Raw genomic sequence first — 22,643 nt, forward strand, 5'->3', positions numbered from 1 at the left:
TCGTTGGGTAGGCAAGCAGCTGTGGCCAGTGAGTCTGTCTCTACTATAACTTTGACCTCCTCTTCCCTCCCCTTCTTTCCTGCCACATATTGTCTAAAGTCTTGACTGAAAGTTTTCTGGATCCAGGACTGTTTTTGTGATAGTTGTTTGTACATCGCCAAATAGGATGAGGCTCTAGTCCCTATAAGTGGATCTTGAATTGTTACGATGATAGAAATATCAGTAATAATAAATGGTGCTGATTAGCTGAGACTATGGAAACTTAAGTAAGCTTAAATTTAAGTCACCAAAAGTTGCTTGTTAGATCCTCATGGTAATTGGTACAATGCCCAGCCTAGCTGTGCAAAATTGGGCAGAAATTCTGCTCTAGTTCACACCCATATGAGCCAAGTAACTTTGAGACTCTGAGGCCTGGTCTACACTACGAGTTTAGGTCAACTTTAGCAGCGTTAAATCGAATTAACCCTGGACACGTCCACACGATGAAGCCCCTTTTTTCGACTTAAAGGGCCCTTTAAACCGGTTTCTTTACTCCACCTCCGATGAGGGGATTAGCGCTAAAATCGGCCTTTGCTGGTCGGATTTGGGGTAGTGTGGACGGAATTCGACGTTATTGGCCTCCGGGAGCTATCCCACAGTGCTTCATTGTGACCGCTCTGGACAGCGCTCTCAACTCAGATGCACTGACCAGGTAGACAGGAAAAGCCCCGCGAACTTTTGAATTTCATTTCCTGTTTGCCCAGCGTGGAGAGCACAGGTAACCACGATGGAGTCCCAGGATCGCAAAAGAGCTCCAGCATGGACTGAACAGGAGGTACGGGATCTCCTCGCCATATGGGTAGACGAACCAGTGCTAGCTGAACTCCGTAGCAGTAAACGAAATGGCAAAATATTGGAAAAAGTCTCAAAGGCCATGAAGGACAGGGGCCATAACAGGGACGCACAGCAGTGCCGCGTGAAAATTAAGGAGCTAAGGCAAGCCTACCACAAAGCCAGAGAGGCGAACGGAAGGTCTGGGGCAGAGCCGCAAACATGCAGCTTCTACGCGGAGCTGCATGCCATTCTAGGGGGTGCAGCCACCACTACCCCAACCGTGTGCTTTGACTCCATCAATGGAGAATCACGCAACAGGGAAGCGGGTTCGGGGTACGCGGAAGATGATGATGATGAAGACAATGAAGATAGCTCACAGCAAGGAAGCGGAGAAACCGGTTTCCCCAACAGCCAGGATATGTTTATCACCCTGGACCTGGAACCAGTAACCCTCGAACTCACCCAAGGCGTGCTCCCAGACCCTGAGGGCACACAAGGGACCTCTGGTGAGTGTACCTTTGTAAATATTACACATGGTTTAAAAGCAAGCATGTTTAATGATTAATTTGCCCTGGCAATCGCGGCCAGTACAGCTACTGGAAAAGTCTGTTAACGTGTATGGGGATGGAGCGGAAATCCTCCAGGGACATCTCCAGAAAGCTCTCCTTCATGTACTCCCAAAGCCTTTGCAAAAGGTTTCTGGGGAGGGCTGCCTTATCCCGTCCGCCATGGTTGGACACTTTACCACGCCAAGCCAGTAGCACGTAGTCTGGAATCATTGCATAACAAAGCATTGCAGCGTATGGTCCCGGTGTTTGCTGGCATGCAGACAACATCCATTCCTTATCGCTCTTTGTTATCCTCAGGAGAGTGATATCATTCACGGTCACCTGGTTGAAATGGGGTGATTTTATTAAGGGGACATTCAGAGGTGCCTGTTCCTGCTCGGCTGAACAGAAATGTTCCCCGCCACGTGGTGGGAGGGAGGGGTGAAGTGATCATCCGAGAGAATTGGGTGTGTGTGGGGGGGTGGGGGTAGTTGGGTTTGTGCTGCATGTTAACCCGGAAACCGCAGCCCCTCCTTTTACATTGCAAACCCATTTTAAATGCTCAACCCAACGGGTCCTTTGTATGGGAAATGAGGGCGCTGCTGTTTGAAACCATTCCCACATGTTATGAAGGTTAAAAAAGCCAAAAGACTGTGGCTTACCATGGCTGCCTGCAAGCAGAATTCTGTTGCCTGGCACTGCGTGAGTGATCTCTCACACCAAACCGGCAGGCCCTCAATATAAGAGGAAAAATGCGACCTTGTAAAGAAAGCACATGTGCTGTGTAATGTGAACAGCAAAATTTAACGTGAAAGAGTGTACCCATTGTTCTCTAAAATGTGTCTTTTTTAACCACCTCTCCCTTCTCCTCCACCAGCTGCAAATGTTTTTCCTTCGCAGAGGCTAGTGAAGATTAGAAGGAGAAAACAGCGGACTCGGGATGATATGTTCTCGGAGCTCCAGATGTCCTCCCACGCTGAAAGAGCACAGCAGAATGCGTGGAGGCAGTCAATGTCAGAGTGCAAAAAAGCACAATATGAACGAGAGGAGAGGTGGCGGGCTGAAGAGAGCAAGTGGCGGGCTGAAGAGGATAGGTGGCGTCAGCTTGCTGACAGAAGGCAAGAGTCGATGCTCCGGCTGCTGGAGCATCAAACTGAAATGCTCCAGCGTATGGTTGAGCTGCAGGAAAGGCAGCAGGAGCAGAGACCGCCGCTACAGCCCCTGTGTAACCAACAGCCCTCCTCCCCAAGTTCCATAGCCTCCTCACCCAGACGCCCAAGAACACGGTGGGGGGTCCTCCGGCCACCCAGCCACTCCACCCCAGATGATTGCCCAAGCATCAGAAGGCTGGCCTTCAATAAGAGTTAAAGTTTTAAACTGCAGTGTGTCCTTGTCCTTCCCTCCTCTCCCACCCCTCCCGGGCTACCTTGGCAGTTATCCCCCTAGTTGTGTGATGAATTAATAAAGAATGCATGAATATGAAGTAACAATGACTTTATTGCCTCTGCAAGCGGTGCTCGAAGGTGGGAGGGGAGGGTGGTTAGCTTACAGGGAAATAGAGTGAACCGGGGGTGGGTGGGGTGGGGGGGGAGGGTTCATCAAGGAGAAACAAACAGAAGTTTCACACCGTGGCCTGGCCAGTCACAAAACTCGTTTTCAAAGCTTCTCTGATGCGCACCGCGCCCTGCTGTACTCTTCTAACCGCCCTGGTGTCTGGCTGCGCGTAATCAGCGGTCGGGCAATTTGCCTCAACCTCCCACCCCGCCATAAATGTCTCCCCCATACTCTCACAGATATTGTGGAGCGCACAGCAAGCAGCAATAACAATTGGAATATTGGCTTCGCTGAGGTCTATCTGAGTCAGTAAACTGCGCCAGCGCACTTTTAAACGTGCAAATGCACATTCCACCACCATTCGGCACTTGCTCAGCCTATAGTTGAACAGGTCCTGACTCCTGTCCAGGCTGCCTGTGTACGGCTTCATGAGCCATGGCATTAAGGGGTAGGCTGGGTCCCCAAGGATAACGATAGGCATTTCAACATCCCCAATGGTTATTTTCTGGTCCGGGAAGAAAGTCCCTTCCTCCAGCTTTTGAAACAGACCAGAGTTCCTGAAGACGCGAGCATCATGTACCTTTCCTGGCCATCCCACGTTGATGTTAGTGAAACGTCCCTTGTGATCCACCAGGGCTTGCAGCAGCATTGAAAAGTACCCCTTGCGGTTTATGTACTCAGTGGCTTGGTGCTCCAGTGACAAGATAGGGATATGGGTTCCATCTATCGCCCCACCACAGTTTGGGAATCCCATTGCAGCAAAGCCATCCACTATGACCTGCATGTTTCCCAGAGTCACTACCCTTAATATCAGCAGGTCTTTGACTGCGTTGGATACTTGGATCACAGCAGCCCCCACAGTAGATTTGCCCACTCCAAATTGATTCCCGACTGACCGGTAGCTGTCTGGCGTTGCAAGCTTCCACAGGGCTATCGCCACTCGCTTCTCAACTGTGAGGGCTGCTCTCATCCTGGTATTCTGGCGCTTCAGCGCAGGGGAAAGCAAGTCACAAAGTTCCATGAAAGTGCCCTTACGCATACGAAAGTTTCACAGCCACTGGGAATCGTCCCACACCTGCAACACGATGCAGTCCCACCAGTCTGTGCTTGTTTCCCGGGCCCAGAATCGGCGTTCCACGCCATGAACCTCCCCCAGTAACACCATGATTTGCACATTGCTGGGGCCTGTACTTTGTGAGAGGTCTATGTCCATGTCAATTTCCTCATCACTCTCGTCGCCGCGCTGCAATCACCTCCTCGCCTGGTTTTGCTTTGGCATGTTCTGGCTCTGCATATACTCCAGGACAATGTGCGTGGTGTTCATAGTGCTCATAATTGCTGCGGTGATCTGAGCGGGCTCCATGATCCCAGTGCTATGGTGTCTGGGCTGAAAAAAGGTGCGAAACTATTGTCTGACGGAGGGAGGGAGGGGCGAGTGACGACATGGCTTACAGGTACAGGGAATTAAAATCAACATAGGTGGCTGTGCATCAGGGAGAAACACAAACAACTGTCACACAGAATGGCCCCCCCAAAGATTGAACTCAAAAACCTGGGTTTAGCAGGCCGTTGATTTCACGGAGGGAGGGGGAAGCAAATGAATACCGAACAAATCTGGTCCATCTATTTTTTACATCTTAAGCTGGCAGCAGATGGTGCAGCATGACTGATAGCCATCGGCATCTTCTGGGTGCTCGGCAGAAAATGATGTACTACGACTGCTAGCCATCATCGTCAAGACGGTTCAATAGGCCAGGAGACAAAACATGTCTGCCCAGGTGCCTCTGATTGAACTCACTGAGGAATACGATGAAGACAGATACCAGTCGTAATACACCATCCACTGCCAAAAGGCAAGGAGCTGCTGCTGTGTAACAATGCAGCCCCACGTCTGCCAGCACCCAGGTAGCCGATGACGGCTACCAGTCATATTGCACCGTCTACTGCCAAAAGGCAATTAGCTGCTGCTGTGTAGCAATGCAGTACCACGTCTGCCGGCACCCAGATGACATATGGTGATGGTGAGCTGAGCTGAGCTGAGCGGGCTCCATGCTTGCCGTGGTATGTTGTCTGCACAGGTAACCCAGGTAAAAAGGCGCGAATCGATTGTCTGCCGTTGCTCTGACGGAGGGGGAGAGGCCTGACGACATGTACCCAGAACCCCCCGCGACACTGTTTTTGCATCATCAGGCATTGGGATCTCAACCCAGAATTCCAATGGGCGGTGGAGACTGCGGGAACTGTGGGATAGCTACCCAAGGTGCAGCGCTCCGGAAGTCGACACTAGCCTCGGTACTGTGGACACGGTCCGCCGACTTAATGCACTTAGAGCATTTTATGTGGGGACACACACAATCGACTGTATAAAACCGATTTCTATAAAACCGGCTTCTATAAATTCAACCTAATTTTGTAGTGTAGACATACCCTTAGATAGAAGACTATGGAGTCTGAACTATAGTAACTGAAGATTGAAAACAATTTGAATGAATAGCTGTGACTGAAAACAATGGGATAATGCCCTGGTGGGACAGTGCAGTGCAACACAGTCAGGGAAGTGGCTCTACATAATTATGCTATACCGCCCATATCAGGAGCTGCCTGGGTCAGGTCTTCTCCCAGCTGGTAATTCTTTTAAAGCTTCTCTAACTTGCACCGGCAGATAGATAACAACTAGGAGCTCCTCTGCTAGCCATGATCTCTAAAGCACAACCTGTTCCATTCCTTCCCCTTTTCCAATTCCCAGAATGCCCCCTTCACAGCTTACCAGGTACAGAGGTTAAAAAGAAAACCTCAAAACATCTCAAACTGAATTTATACCGTATGTTGATTAATCACAGTTCACAGAAAAGACTGTCTTTGAAGATTCCTTTGCAGATTTATTGCTATAAGATATATGATCTGATTAATCATGTCAGTGCAAATCCTGCTGTGTCTTTCACCCTATTCAATTCCATTGATTTTCACAGGGTATATTTCATTTGTAAGATCTGGACCATTACATTGTGTAAAGAAATCAAAATAAATTGTTGTAGTTCTTGAAAGAACACATTTTACATAATCCTTTTGCTTTGTGGTAAATAGCACAGCAGCCAAATAATCCACGTTTCATTTTTTTGTTATTTAGCATAAGGCTATTATGGGAAACTTGAAGATAAAAATATGTTTTGTCTGAATAACTGGTTTACAAGTTGTGTCTTTGAAATAAAAGCTTAATTTACTCATATTTATTAAAGGACAGTATAATATTACTAGGGTTGTCGATTAATCAGTGAACTCACGCGATTAAAAAAAATGAATCGCGATTTAAAAAATTAATTGTGATCAATTGCTGTTTTAATCACACTGCTAAACAATAGAATACCAATTGAAATGTATTAAATATTTTTGGATGTTTTTCTACATTTTCAAATATATTTATTTCAATTACAACACAGAATACAAAGTGTGCAATGCTCACTTTATATTATTTTTTATTCCAAATATTTGCACTGTGAAAGTGATAAACAAAAGAAATAGTATTTTTCAATTCACCTCATACAAGTACTGTAGTGCAATCTCTTTATCATGAAAGTGCAACTTACAAATGTAGAATTATGTACAAAAAATAACTGCACTCAAAAATAAAACAATGTAAAACTTTACAGCCTACAAGTTCACTCAGTCCTACTTCTTGTTCAGCCAGTCGCTCAGACAAACAAGTTTACATTTACGGAAGTTAATGCTGCTCACCTCTTGTTTATTTGAAAATGAAGAAAGCATTTAAAATATTTAAATGAATGGCATTCTATTATTGTTTAACAGCGCAATTAATACCGTGATTAATCACAATTAATTTTTTAATCGCTTGGCAGCCCTATATTACAAATGATATTTGTGTATATATGTTTGGTAAGAACAATCTCTTGCTAAACAATAACAAGAATTAAATGGATTCTGTGCTATTTAACATGTAGCAAAAGGATAATTTTATATATCTTATTATCTGATCCTCAGAATGCTTTCATTCGTAATAGTATTCTGTCCTGATCTATTGTGTATATTTATAGCGCTCTGATTAGAGCAATATCTAGGCACTGTTAATGCACAGCAAAATCCTCCAATACTGAAAAATTATCCACTTATTCTCCTTAGACAATTTGAGATAATTTCACTCAAGCATTATGGCACATGCTTTTTGAACTTTCCATTCCTTTTAAGAAAAAGGAAATAAAAAAACAAATAATTATGCTTCCAATTAGCAGTATTTTGAGCACCAGTGACATACCACAAACCTACAGTGCTATGGCTCTGATTCAGCAAAGCAGTTAAATTTATGCTTTAACTTTAAGCACACAATTAAGTCTCAGTGATGTTAACAACATTAAGCACATGCTTAAGTGCTCTGCTGAATCAGGGCCTTAGATTATATGTATTGACTACATATCATAATTATGTCCCACTGTAGCACGTGCATGGGGCAGCAATCCTTATACAGTCTATCCCCAGAGTTTAATTTATGGGAGGTAGGTGGCAATTTATTCTGGGTGGAAATCATCAGTGGAAAGTTGGACATCGGAATTTTCTGGATCAAACCAGTTGTCCAGCCACCCCAGTATCCTGCCTCGAACAGTGGTCAGTACCAGACACCTCAGAAGTAGCTGTAAAACACCCTATAAGGGGATAACCTGCCCATAAGGAAAGCTTTTTCCTAACTCCTGTCAGCTAATGGATGTCTCATTCACTAAAGATTGAGGGTTTACACATCCATTAACTTTCAGCCTGTCTATAATTGGATGTTCCCACTATTCATGTAAATGTCTGTTCCTTGTTTCAATCCTGCTAAGCACTTGGTCTCAATGATACCTTGTGGCAGTGAGTTCCACTGGTTACTTATTCATTGGGTAGAAAAGTATATCCTTTTGTCAAGTTTTAAATTTGTTGCCTTTCGGTTTTATTGTATGTCCCCCATAAGTGCCCAGTTTGCCTTCTCTATACAGTACCATTCTTTATATAACTGTCATATAACAGGCTCCCTTTATTCCTCTCCTTTCTAAAACTATCAGACTTAATCTTTTCATTCTCTCATCATGTAGATATCGTCCTATGTTTGTAATCATGTTTGTTGTCTGTTTTCAGACTTCTATTTCTGGTACATGTTGTTTGATATGGGCTGACTTGAACTGAAAACAGTTATCAAGCTCAAGCCATATAACAGCCTTATAATATATGCAGTATTATTTTCCATCCTATTCTTTATGCATCCTAACACTGTATTAACTTTTCCGACTGCTGACACATATGGAGCAGACGTTTTCATTGAGCTGTCTGAAAGGACCCCCACTTTCTTCCCCTGAGTGGTTACAGTTAATTCAGAATCGAACAGTGTGGTTAAAATTAGTCCTTCCAGTCTGCATTATCGTGCATTTGTCAACAATAAATATGTCAGCTCTAGAACTTGCTCCCTCTTACAGTTCTCTAGAGGGAGAGTCTGGTTGCTTCAAAAAAACAAAACAAAACAAAAAGCTGTGCAAATGAATTTGTTGAATCTGCCTGCCTCTCCCCCCCCCCCTTTTTGTTGTTGTTGTTGCTGATTTGAGTCAGAGGCTGAATGGATATTGATTGTCACAGGAGTTGGTAATGATTAGAAATTGTCTTTTCGTGGGCATCTGTTAGTAATACATATGGATTGCTTTTAAATTCTGTAAACGTGGCCAGCTATTTTCATAGTCATATGAAATAAATAACAGAAAAAGATGTGTATTTTGTACTAGCTGTGTGATGTATTTTGGTCTATATAAATTATATTTTTCTGTGCCTGTTGTTTTTTTACGATTCCATACTTTGCTTTTGCCCTATCAACCTTTGTTGCTATTTTGAGACTGCAGCACAAGGTAACTGCTGCTTTTATTGAAAAGGATAATTTTAAACACTAGTTGTTTTCCACTTCATCATTCTATTTTTGAGTACTACCAGCTTATTCCTTTATGATTACCAATGGCACCACACCATCTCCAGTCAAATTATGGGGCCTCTTTTGAAGGTCTTCAATATGAAGATGTAGCCCACTAGCAGCCTCTCCACTTTTCTACCTGCAGCATGTCCACTGTGGAGCCTAACTGCATTAGAAGAAATTGCAATGTGTTTCATTTTCTCAAAGGAGAATAAATCATAGAAGAATGTGTTTGGCCTGGTAACTGGGGGAAGACACATGAGTGGCCTTTATCCTTCAAATTAGTGCTTCTGTTTAATCATGCTAGGTTTAGCCAGTTAAAATTACTTGCATCACACTTCAAATCTCCATGGAAAGAATGACATCTATTGTGTTCTTGATTAAAACAACCCTCTTTTGCAAAATACTGGTGGGAAATGGTTATGGCCAGATTATCAGAATGTGATTGTCTTTGAAAGATTGTCACTGTAAGTTTATGTGGGAAATAATCATTCTAGTGAACCATATACCACTGCACTCATTATTACTGGTGTATTTTATATAGCCAAAAGGCTGCTAGGTGCTTATCAGTAGTGAAAAATTACACATGGTCCCTGCAATCTAATCTAATAGGTAAACTATGACACAACAAAGTAACAGGAGTGGAAAGGCAGTAGGCACTTTTCCTGTGCACAGCACTGTTAAACATCTTTAAAATGACAGTTTCCCATAAACAGAATGCACATAAAATAAATGTTTTATAAAATAAAAATGTCTCTCATGACCCATTTCAAGTGAGAGTCACGACAGACCAAATTAAATCAACCCAGGCTTTCCCCCTCCACTGCTCTAAATCTGCAAAAATACACATACGGGTTAAATGCCAGACTGGAATGATTCAGAAACACAGACCAACAAACACTCTTAGGGATAATAATCTCTTACATTTATGTAACACCTTTTATCCTGTAAGATCTAGCCAGGCTGCTTAACTAGCCAGGTTGCATAGCAGAGCGGGGAGGGAAAATTTAGAAGAGTAGAATCAATCTCTGCTCTTATGAAAAAGAATAAAAGATCAATATTGTCCTGTCATGTCAGACAGGATCTTGGTTTTTTTGTTTTGTTTTGTTTTTGGTTTTTTTAATTGTCTCATCTGAAAGTCCCCACATTGCAAATGGCACAAAAATTAGATTATTCTATCCTGGAATGACAAAGGGCTGAATAACTTCTGAGGAGGTTTGAACCAATTTTTTCAAGAAATCCAGGTTTTCCATTCCAGATGCTTAGACCAATATATTTGGAACCAAATATATTATTAGACCAAACTACATATTAGGAAGATTAAAATAACAGGTCATTTATTATTTTAACATAAATATACAATCCTAAGAGCCTGATTTAGTATTTCTTATTTATTTTGCACTAATGAAGGCAAAAAGCCCTGGGTTTGTGTGAGACAAACAGTACATTTAGATGTCCCTTACTTTCGAGATTTGTTGGCTGTTTTTTTCTTAGTCTGTAACATTTGCTGTTGGGACCATGTCTTTTTATATGTTTGTAAAGCACCTAGCAACACAGGGCACTTGTATAGGGAAGAGCATCTTGGTGCTACCAGAAAATATATAAATAAATAAACAGCAATACTATAAAAATGCCCAGTCAAGATGAAACAAAATTGTCAACATCATCACCTTTTGCATAACATTAATAATAGATGTTCAAATAGCTCTAGCAAAGTTTCTTCATTATTTAAATGAACACAACTTCCACTGAAAAGCACTTACCATTTCTTCATTGTTTATGGAAGTCCGGATAACCATGGCCAGGGATATACCAGACTTTCGGGCAGCAAGTGTCTGTTTAAAGTGAACACAAAAAAAGTTAACAAATACACCTGCAATACTAACTATAGAATTTAATGGAAAAAAGAGAAGTTGATAATGTTATTCTATGTGAGTTTAACCAAAATTGTAACAAAGTGATGAGTAAGTTTCAGTTATTGTTTACTGCACAGAACTTTTAATGTTACAGTACATAATGGAAACACACTTTCCATCATCATTATTGTTTCTATTGGCAGTGCCTAGCTGAACTGCTATTCCTAATATAAAACCTGTTATTTAGTATTTTATGGCTAGTTTTTTTTAACCCACAGGCTGTCACTATTTTTCCACTTTACCAAGCAAATTCATGTGATACAAGGATAGGCATCCTGCCCTAATGTGGTAGCAGGACAAGTCTGCAGCAATTTGGAGATTATTTTGCAGTGGGCTTAGAATTCAAATTGCCAGCCTGATTCATTCTTTTTCTTAAATCACTGACCATTTTTAGTGTGTGTGTGTGTGTGTAATATTTCCCTGCCCTAAAAGAAGCTGCAGAAAACTTTACTACAGAAAAAGAAAATAAGTCTTTATCAAAGAAGCTAACAATATTCACTCAGCATTCAGAAAGGATAAGGGTAGAGTGAAAGTGCTTCAGCTAGGAAAGGATTAACTCTATCTCCTGTCTTCCTCCCTCTTTGCCCAGCTGTTCAGAATAGAGGCTATAAGAATGGCTGCTCGGTTCTGAAGACTGGAATGAAATCCAGGTGGGGGGAGTGTCAGGTGTTATGTTTGTTTTGAGTTATGGTAACTCATCTGGAGTTACGGTAGGGATCCATTCTGCATAGCACTGAGCACTTCCGTGAGTGCATTCCAATGGCTAAAATGGGCATTAAGGGTGCTCAGCACCTAGCAATAGTGAGCCAGTAAAGATTTGCACTTAAGACCTTGCTGATTGCTGATGTGGCTTATTTCTACCCATCAGCTCCAAAACAGCACATGCAAAAGCAGGTAAAACAAAAAAAATTCTTTTATACAAAAAATAATGTGGCTATATGCTATCCCAGTGCCTGAGTACATTCTTTATTGCTATTGTGATCACCTAAAATGGGTCTTTAACAATTAACCATGGAAATAAGCCTTGTGTGGTATTAGGCACCACACACAGCCTCCACAAATACTGCTGGCACCATTGTGTAGTAGAACTGCATCAGTTCTAGAGCCAGAAGGCCCCTTTCATTCTTGGGGGAATAGACAGCATTTATTCCACTATATAAAATCCCAGCAGTAATACCATTGCATCATTGTAAAATATTGTTACCTCTGAGGCTGAGCTAAAACATTCCCTTCCCAGTCAAAGTAAATCATTCCAGGAGTGTCTGAATGCCTCTATCACTACGCTTCTCTTACCAAGCCTCTGCCTTGTCATGCATCTCTTCTCTTGTGGGCTAGTGGTGTTAAGGATGAGCAGTTAGACGCTCACAGATCCTCAAGTCTATTGCCCTGATTGGGACATTCACGTTACTGCCTGCTAGGTCTCTAGAATTCATTTTTGCAGAAATTCCAGTAATATTTTTCCTTCTGAGATCCTTAATTTAAACCATTGTGCCTACTACACTATCTGTTTTGGTGACCACATATTGGACCACAACCACACCGATTTACACCAGCTGAGGAGTTGGCCCATGAAGTTTTGGCTGGAGTGAAAACTTGAGATTCTTTCCAGTTTAATTTTGAACTTGGAGATAATTTGAAATGGATTTTTGTACTTAGATACATTAAGAATGTTCATTTTAACTTTTTAAATGTTTACTTTCTCCTGCTGCTCTAGCCATCCAATTTTCAACAAGTTTCCCCTGATAATAATAAACTTCAGAGAGATATAAAAATATTAATCTTGTGAAACTAATTATAGTGTAAGAAAAAGACCTTGGCATGGAAATATTTGATTTGCTTCATCACTATCTTATTACAGTTAATAGATGAACCAAGCAATCTTTTTTTCTTCTTAAACTCTCAGCAATTTACCTAGCCTGTGAGATTCATTCAGCATTAATTTTCTTAGCCAGTCATTAATAACTAAATAATTCTGTCTGCCTGTCTGTTGCCATCTCTCTCTTTTATTTCTATAAATAGGGCACATTGAAAATGTGTGTGCTGGTGAGGCTGATAATATAGAATGTTTATGATAGGGACCATTTAAATATCTCCCAGGTTTTGCTTTTCAAACTTGCTGTGACAATGCTGCATACTGTGGGGCTGACAAATCAGAGAAGACAAAGAGTAGCCAAAATTTGTTAAAAAGCTATGTGTGGGTGGGCAACAACCTCCAGTGGTGGCCAGTGGAGCTCCAGAGTATAAAGGACTCAGACCGGAATTAGCAGGTTAAATACATGTATTTTGTTGGTTTGTTTGCAGGATTTCTTTTTTTAAAGCCTGGAGAGTGGTCAGTTACGCTAAGTTGCTTACAGCAAGTTCCCTTCACAATCGTGACCTCTAACCTTTAAGTCTCTTCTGCTTACAAAACAAGGCACTGCTTTTCATTTTACAATATGTGGTGCTACTCATTTTAGGTTAGACAGTGACTTGGATTATGCATTAGTGCAGGAGTGTAGGGGGAGTAAGAACCTCAGCTGTGAGCATGTGGGGCAGGGAGTGGATAGAATGTTTACCTTGACCTGCAACAATGCACCAGCCAGTGCAGATGAGCCAGTACAGGGAGTGGTGTTATTTGCTATCAGTGTATACCAGCAGCAAACTACTAACCTTCTAGAGAAAAAAGGGAAGCAAGGAGGGAATTTGCTTCAGTGGGGTATCTGTGAGGCACAAACTCTTCCGGGCCTACTCTGGGAGTTGCACAGCTTACCTATTATCCCTTGCTCAGAACAGTGCCTAAAGTCATAATGGGGATAGGGGTGAAACTAAATTAATCGCTGGCACCCCTAGTGGCCAGTGTGGATAAAAGGCCCAAAGGGCCAGCTCCCAGAAGAGACATGGCATTTTGCTGATGGACCTTGGATCTATGGGAAAAGGGGAGACTTGAAGTCTTTGCAGACTGAGGTTCCTCTTTTGGCATGCTCTGTCCCTTTGCAGGGGTAACATATGTATGGGTTATATAGTAGAAACCCTGTAACTCTGTTCTGAAAATTAGGTTGCCAACCATCAGAGGGGTGAGGTTCTGGAACAGTTGTTGGGGCCAAACAATTTGTTTTATGAAAGAGCTGGACAAATGTATAAGTACAAGTGTATGAGGGGATCAGGGTCAATAGCCCCGGGGCTCACTTGTGGTTAATGTCTTACGTTCCTGAAAGCACATTTCAGGGTTGCAGCCAGCCAACTACAGGGGTCAGGAAGGAATTCGCCCCCCAGCACCAAGTATTCTGAGGGAGTTTGGTCTCCTTCCTCTGAAGCACCAGAGATGGCCATGGCTGGAAATGGGACACTGGACAGGGAGAGACAGCCCTCTGAGGTGGCAGTGGGAGCTTGGCTGGCTGGTTCTTGCTCAAGTGCTCAGGGTCTAACTGATTGCTGCATATGGGGATGGGAAGGAACTTTCCCCCAGGTCAGATTGGCAGCGACCTGGGCGTTTTTTCACCTCCCTCTGCCACGTGTGGGTCATTTGCCAGGATTATTTGGGTGTATCTGACTTAATCCATTTCCTGACATTGCAGGCGCCTTGAGCATTTGTGCACTTCTGTCCCTCCTATTCTCTGCCTGTAGCACATAATAGTCTAGTCTTCTGAGGGCTGTAATACTTTGGTCTAATTTCAGTTGTTGGGTTTAGTGTGTGGGTGGTGAGTAGAGTAGATGGCCTGTGACAAACTGGGAGACCACAGACCTAGTGGTCCCTTTAGCTCTATGACTCTGTGACCCACTTAGATGCTTGGTATGAGGGAGCCAGGGCAGAGAGCAGGGGCAACTCCAGGCACCAGCGCAGCAAGCGCGTGCCTGGGGCGGCAAGCTGCGGGGGGCGGCCTGCCAGTCGCTGTGAAGGTGGCAGTCAGGCTGCCTTCGGCGGCATGCCTGCGGGAGGTCCGCCGGTCCCACAGCTTCGGCGGCGGGTACGCCAAAGCCGCAGGACCGGCGGACCTCCCGCAGGCATGCCGCCAAATCCGCGTTACCAGCAGACCTCCTGCAGGCACGCCGCCGAAAGCTGCCTGACTGCCGTTCTTGGGGCAGCAAAATACATAGAGCCGCCCCTGGTAGAGAGAGTGCCCTTCCCCAATGTTCTGTTAATAACAGCCAGCTGTTTAAACCATTCCTGTGTCTCTCCTCGTTTTCCTGCATGTCCTGATCAAGAGGGATTTGTGAGAAAGGAGCAAAAGTGAAGAGTCCTTATGGACAGAGCTTAGCAAGATTTCAGTGAGCAAAGTTATAATAAGGATTATTTTTATTTATGTAGCACTGTCAGAATATGCCATGCTGTACTAAAGGAACATTCCAACAAGTAGACAGCCCTGCTATGAAGAACTTACAGTCTCAGGATGTGTCTACACAGCAAGACAAACCCTGTGGTAACAAGTCTCAGAGCCTGGGTCAACTGACTTGGGCTCACGGGGCTCGTGTTATAGGGCTAAATTAATTAATACCCTACAATAGAGAACAAATATAGAACAGTGTAGAGACCTTGAAGATGGAATGATTCATGGAGCCGGTGGCCTTTTAGGAGATTTTTTTGAAAGGAGGCAGTGAGAGTCCTAGCCAGACCTAGGAGGTGGGAACCATGTGGCCAGACATGAAAGAAGCAGCAATGAAGTATGTTTTTCTTTTTTTTAGCAGATGGAGCCTCAAGAAGAGGCGGAGCAAATGGGAAGAACTTCATAAGAAGAGGAACGAGCAGTGGGAACATCAATGGGGTAGGAGGTTGAAAAAAAATCTAGTTTTCCTCTAGAAGTTATTAGACTTGCTCCATGGAAGGAGTATGGCCTCTGTGAACCAGGATACTGATCCAAGATACAGAGCAGCAGGAATTCTGAACTGGCCAAAGGAGACAAAGGGCATATTCAGGAGAAAAAGCATGTGTGGAATGTAGAGAGGGGATGGAGAAGATGAGGTCAGAGAGAGAGAGAGCTCTGCAAGTGAGTAGACAGGGAATGAAGGGCGGCAGGGGTGGGGAGGGGCAGGGCGGGAAGGGGACCAGTGCTGAAATCAAGAAGTTAGGAATAGGCCAAGACAAGAAATTAGCAGAGCATGGACTATCATCTTGGCAGAAGGAATGGAAAGGAAGGGATGAATATTGGAAATGCTGTGGAGAAAGACACAGCAGGTTTTGGCAATGGCCTGGGTATAAGAGAAGTAGGAAAGAAAAGGATATACTATACGTCATGAACAACAGTTAGGATGTAAGCTGATAGAAAAAATGTTTTAAAAGCATGAAATGGCCAAGAGTTATCATACTGAGAAATTTTAATGGCCTATCCATGGAAAGGAAAAACTAGAAGAAGGCAATGAAGAATTGGTTTGATCTCAATATGTGCATCACCTAACATAGTTGATATCAGACCTGAAGCCAAATTAAGAGGCACATCCAAATAAGTGGGTCTAATATATACCTTTTGTCTAGCACCCTTGGTATGTAAGTGAGATCACCAGACTCTCGTACACTCACGTCCAAATACCAACTTGCATCTTACCATCATCATCTATGAATTTGGTCCACTCAGGGTACAGGAATCTATGTGGGTGTTATCTGCATGCTAAATTCTGAGAGAGAAGGGTATAGAAGAAAAAGCAACTAACAGGTGTATGGACGTATTAGTTAAAGCAGGACACCATCTATTTTAACTTGTGCTTTTTTTATACCTTCTCTCAGCTCCTTGGTATGTAAGTTACAACAACCTAATCTTACACTCACTTGTGCATTCCCCGCCATCCCCACCCCCTGACTAATGAGCAACTTATACATCATCTCTGAATTTGGCCTTGGGTCTTAAATAATGAAAACAATTATATAAGATGTTACAGTAGCAGAAACTCTGAAAAGTAGTGATTGGAAGCATATTGGGATTAGAATTAAACTACAATTAAAATGTTCAGTGAAAAGTCATGGGAGTGACTAAAGCTGCCTGTGGTGATGACATAAAGGGAAGAGGTCTGTTGGACAGCTAAGACAGCAGTGAAGTTTAAAGACACTTGCAACCTCCTGGAACACATGGGTTGGTGGAGAAGAGAGATAAAGCGCAGCCAGGACCCCCATTTCCCCACTGCCTGCTGGACCTTTGCAATCGTGCCTCCTCTGAGAGCACCATTGCTATCTGGGAGCAGATGGGCCCTGCCGCCCCACCCATCCTCTAGCCAGGAAGATGCCAGCAGTAACTTATTCTAGCAGCCTCTGGACAGTGGTGATACCTTAGACTCCCTCTCCTTCAATTGGTACAGATATTCTTTCCCCTCTATTGATTGGCTATGTTTCCCCCTCACAAATCTTTTGTTGTCAATCACAATCTCGCTGCCCTCCATATTCCTCCCTACCCTTTCCTCCTTCTTCTTTTCTCTTCTATGCCCCCTCCCTCACAATGTCTGCAATCTCGTTTTAGGTGTTTCTTATTAATTAATCCCCTCCTGCCTTTCCTCTTCACCCCACACCTGGTCCATTATACATTTCATATAGGTATGTAAATAAATCTAAAATAAATGCCCACCCCAAACAAACAAAACAAAAACACAACACAACACAACCATGGAACTTATATGAGGTTTGCCAGTCATCACTCTGCTTCCATGGTGCATCCCTTTCCATCCACCTTTTGTCTGTTTAGACCTCAGTTCTGCAAGTGATGGCATGTAGGTGTCCTGGAGTGCCAATGTGGAGCTCCATTGAAGTCAATGAGGCCTCACACATAAGCAGATGATATTAGTTGCAGGACTGGGGCCTCAGATTGTAAACTGTGTGGGGCCGGGACTAAAAATAGAGTGCAAGTATTTAACAAAAAGGGTAACAAGAGTAAATGGAATTAAAATAATTATCTGTGATCACTGGGAAGTTATTGAAATACATAAATAGCAAGTATGTCTACAACAGGACAGCTGTGGCCTTGAGGGGCAGGAGAAAATGGCAGTGACTGAGGCCTAAATGGAGTTTTATCTTCAATATTGCCACTATAAGCAGAAGGCAGCATTCAAAGAACTTAGATATATTTTCTTGGAGAGCAATGTGAGATATTCAGCGGCTTTGCCATTGCAACAGAGCAGATAATTAGGCAATTAAAAATATTAAAAGTTGACAGTGTACTAGGCCCACAGGAATTATATTACAGAAATGTGAAACTAATAACAAGGGTAGTGGGGAGGTCCTTAGCAAAGGTTCTGAAGCATTCACCTAAAGACAAGATGAAATACCAGAAGATTTGAAGGTGCCTAGTTGCCATAATTAAGCAAGGAACAAGAAAAAGATTCACAACATTGTAGATTGGTGTGTAAACCCACCTGTACACATACTCATGAGAGAGAGAGAGAGATTTCCTCCCCCATGGATCCAAGCTTTCCCTCATCAGTTAAAAAAAGCCCCTGTCTTTCCACTGGAAGCAATTTCATTCCTCCCACCCTTTCCTCCTAGCTGTCAGGCTCTCTGCTTCCTTCCTTTTCCAGATGTCAGAGCCTCTCTACACTGTGATAGATGCTCTGAAGTCTCCTCCCAGTACTTAAAGTAACTGGCTCGGTGGGTGTGTAAAATGAGTGTAATTTGCACCAATTCAGCATTCTGCTGGGCCAAATTCAACTCAGGTATAAGGGATGGGGAAGAAAACAAATGGGGACTGTGTCCTCTCATGCCAGGGTTTAATTTGGCCCATGAAAGTGCTGGGCATGGTGTGGGTCAATGTTTAAGTAGAGAAGCATGTTTTATCTGACACCTACCGGCAAATTACTTTTCCTGCTATATTACCCCTCCCACTCTGAATATATAAAGTACACTTGCTTCTCAGACCCAGTGGAATGCCAAATCAGTGCGAGTTACATCACTTTGGCCCTGACCAAATTATTTATACCTGATGTTTTACTTACTTGACCATTTAAGTTGCAAGTGATTTTGGCCAAGCTACTTCCGTCATCAACTTTAATCTATGTCATGCTTTCAAATATGGTATTAACACCAGCCCCTTTCTTTCTGAACTCAATGTATAGTAACTTAGTAGGTGTCCCTATTAGCCAACATTCATAGAATCGTAGGACTGGAGGGGACCTCGAGAGGTCATCTAGTCCAGTCTCCTGCACTCATGGCAGGACTAAGTATTATCTAGAATATCCCTGACAGGTGTTTGTCTAACCTGCTCTTAAAAATCTCCAATGACGGATATTTCACAACTTCCCTAGGCAATTTATTCCAGTGCTTAATCACCTTGACAGTTAGGAAGTTTTTGCTAATATCCAACCTAAACCTCCCTTGCTGCACTGCTATTTAATCCCATTGTTTCTTGTCCTATCCTCAGAGGTTAAGAAGAACAATTCTTCTCCCTCCTCCTTGTCACAAACTTTGTATGTACTTGAAAACTGTTATCATATCCCTTCTCATTCTTCTCTTTTCCAGACTAAACAAACCCATTTTTTTCAATCTTTCCTCATAGGTCACGTTTTCTAGACATTTAATCATTTTTTTTGCTCTTGTCTGATCTTTCTCCAATTTGTCCACATCTTTCCTGAAATGTGGTGCCCAGAACTGGATACAATACTCCAGTTGAGGTCTAATCAGTACAGAGTAGAGCAGAAGAATTACTTCTCATGTCTTGCTTACAACACTCCTGCAAATACATCCTAGAATGATGTTCGCTTTTTTTGCAACAGTGTTACACTGTTGACTCTTATTTAGCTTGTGGTCCACTATGATCCCCAGGTCCCTTTCTGCTGTACACCTTCCTAGGCAGTCATTTCCCATTTTGTACGTGTGCAACTGATTGTTCCTTCCTAAATGGAGTACTTTGCATTTGTCCTCATTGAATTTCATCCTATTTACTTCAGACCATTTCTCCAGTTTGTCCAGATCATTCTGAATTATAATCCTATCCTCCAAAGAACTTGCAACCCCTCCCAACTTGGTATCATCCGCAAACTTTATAAGTGTACTCTCTATGCCATTATCTAAATCATTGATAAAGATATTGAACAGAACCGACCCAGAATTGATCCCTGCAGGACCCCACTCGTTATGCCCTTCCAGCATGACTGTGAACCACTGACAACTACTCTTTTGGAATGGTTTTCCAACGATTTTTGCACCCACCTTATAGTAACTCCATCTAGGTTGCATTTCCCTAGTTTGTTTATTATTCTCAGCTATTGTCAAATATTAATGTATTACTCAGTTTAACATGGGATTCAATTAAAATCTGTATGTGAACATTTCCACATTTGATTCTGCCATGGAATTTCCAGTTTGAGAGAGAAGCCTCAGGTAAAATCTTCATGATTTGGTCCCATATGTAGTAAAAATAATACACAGAGATACTACTGCCCAAAAATATCACAAACCAGTGAGAGAAGATAGGCAACCATCATACTACCTTACTATATGACTTTATTATTAATTTTCTATAATATTCATATCATTCTTAATATATGTCCCAATATCATAAAGGAGGATTTGGTCCATCTGAAGTTTAAGGTACATATAAACAAGAATATTATGTAATAACATGGTGTGTGTGTGGTGATAGCTCCAAAACAGCTTGGAAAGCTGCAATTATTGTCAGAAAATAAAATACATCTGGCTTGCCATGTGGCTAAAGCTGTAGACTATTAAAACTGAAAAGAGAAAATTCAAAGCTAGAAAAATGTGAGTAGCTGTTCAGCAATCAGTACCATATTTTATTAGGTAATTTAAAGGTTTCTTCAGGGCTCTCATGCCGAGGGGAAAAAGTGACAAAAAGTAGGTCCTCCACAGGCTAGTTTTCATCATTTAATAGCGAACTAGTTTCAAAACAGCTTCTCTTTGAACTATTAAAAGGTAATTTATGTACTTCTTTGGAGATCTGAATTATATTCTTTGCAAAATATATATATATCTGTGCTCTATAGCACAGGGAAAAAGCATCTGAAAGAAAACAAACTGGCACCCAAAATTACTTAACCCCTTCCTACGATTTTTCTATTAAAAAAAAAAAAGGTTGATGCCTGAGCTTGAAGCATTTGACAGGGCTGTGATATTAAACCCAGAAAGCGGGGTCAGAAATGGCAACTCAGCTTTAACTAAAGCATCACTACTTGGAACCACTGTAATAAAATGCATTCTCTCTTGCCATCTGTTTTTGCAGCACAAACATCTTATCATCATCAGAGGTCTTCTTGAATACTAAGGTAGGTCCAACAAGGGAATGAAAGCAAGAGAAGGAGATTTTTACCAATACCTCCACCACCATGTGCTTGCAACTAATTCTTAAGTTCCACAACACGCAGGTATGAAATGAACTAATTTAATCACAATCAATGTTTTTTCCACTTTATCTCAAATTCTATTTTTTCAATAAAGCAGATATAAAAAGTATATGGTTTTCTTTATATATTTAACAAGCTAATATTAAGAAAATTTCATAAATCACTTTATGCATAATTAAGGAATACTCTAGCAAAGTGAAATAATCACACTCAAGGTAATATAGAAACAGAGCCAGACCTTAGCTTTTGCACACTAGTGTTATTCCACTGGAGTCAAAGTCGCTATATCAGTATACATGAGCTGAGATCTGGCCCACTGGGTTTAAATAAGTGTCTTAAATCTTGAAATATCTATCCTACTATCATTGCTGTTTTGCTGCTACAAATGTTTTTTTTAATGGGAGAGAAATTTATATGAAAAAAGGAGACAATGGACTATTGTTTCAGGCAAGTCCTGTGGTTTATGCTGATTTATCAATACACCTGGAATGCTCCCTAAGGAATCAAAACCTTCTCACAATATCAAGAATTAATAATTTTATATCAAAAAAGTTTCACTCAACATTCTGGTATCATACTCATGCTACGTCAATGCTTAACCAAGTGAGCATAAGCATATGAAGGGAGACTCTCAAAATAGCAAGAAACAAGGAAGAAATTCAATTCACCTATGTATGAAATTTACACTGTATAATCTTCTTTAAGTCAAATGTAACCAGCAATGATTCCCAAATTTCTCAAAAGATCACTGAAATCATCACCTGCATGTACAGATGACAGAGAAACGTAAAGCTAGGAAGACTGAGGTAATGCTGATGGGAAGGTGGACGTGTTTTGAAAAACTTGCCTCCTTTATTTTCCTTTTATGATGGCATTTTCCATCAGATTATTAAGTCAGTCAGCAGTCTTGCGGTCCTTTGAACCTCCTCATTGCTACTGGGTACCAAAATAGCCTTGATGGTGAAAAATGCTCATGGCTGTCAGGGACTAGCCAGAAGATGATTACACGTACCTGGCCATAGTGATCCATGCATTTATGACTTCCCCTACAATTACTGCAACTCCTTTCTATGAGTCAAGCCATACCTATGAAAATGCTCCAGCTGGTACAAAAACCTGTCTTCTTAGTAACAGAACACATCGCCCTGGTGCTCTCAGTGCTGACTCTCCAAATGAATACAAGGTATCTGTCCTGATATTCAAAATCCTCCATGGGATTGGCTCTAGCCACCTGAAAGATTGCTTCCACTTTGGTGACCATAACCTCCACAGCAGCTACATTCCACTGGAACTTATAACAATGCCAACTAATAGGGAACGCTCATGACTGCAGCAAACAGAACTTTCATTGCAGCTGGGTTTAGACTATGGTACTCTCCTGCAAGCAGGGCCGGCTCTAGGCACCAGCAAAACAAGCTGGTGCTTGGGGCGGCACATTTTTAGGGGCGGCATGGTCGGCGCCAGAATGCCGCCCCTAAAAATGTGCCCCGGCCGCCCTAGCTCGCGCGCCGCTACTCGCCCTCCCTCCCAGGCTCTCAAGGCTGGGAGGGGGAGATCCTGAGCGGCCGCGGCGCGCGAAACAGCTGTTTCGCGCACCACTGCTCTCCCTCCCAGGTTTGAGAGCCTGGGAGG

At 42.5% G+C, this 22,643-nt stretch overlaps 1 protein-coding gene across 2 annotated transcripts in view; it reads right to left on the minus strand.

The window, feature by feature from the left end:
• The window catches only part of UNC13C (unc-13 homolog C), a 404,743-nt gene that overhangs the window by 290,496 nt on the left and 91,604 nt on the right, over positions 1-22,643 (minus strand). For both annotated transcript variants that reach the window (XM_024198093.1, XM_024198092.1), the window contains one exon: positions 10,611-10,682. In XM_024198093.1, coding sequence (XP_024053861.1) covers positions 10,611-10,682 — 72 coding nt within the window. The remainder of the gene's footprint in view (positions 1-10,610; positions 10,683-22,643) is intronic.

The sequence above is a fragment of the Terrapene carolina genome, unplaced genomic scaffold (genome assembly GCF_002925995.2).
Source record: "Terrapene carolina triunguis isolate 2854851 unplaced genomic scaffold, T_m_triunguis-2.0 Scaffold67, whole genome shotgun sequence".
Classification (NCBI taxonomy): domain Eukaryota; kingdom Metazoa; phylum Chordata; order Testudines; family Emydidae; genus Terrapene; species Terrapene triunguis.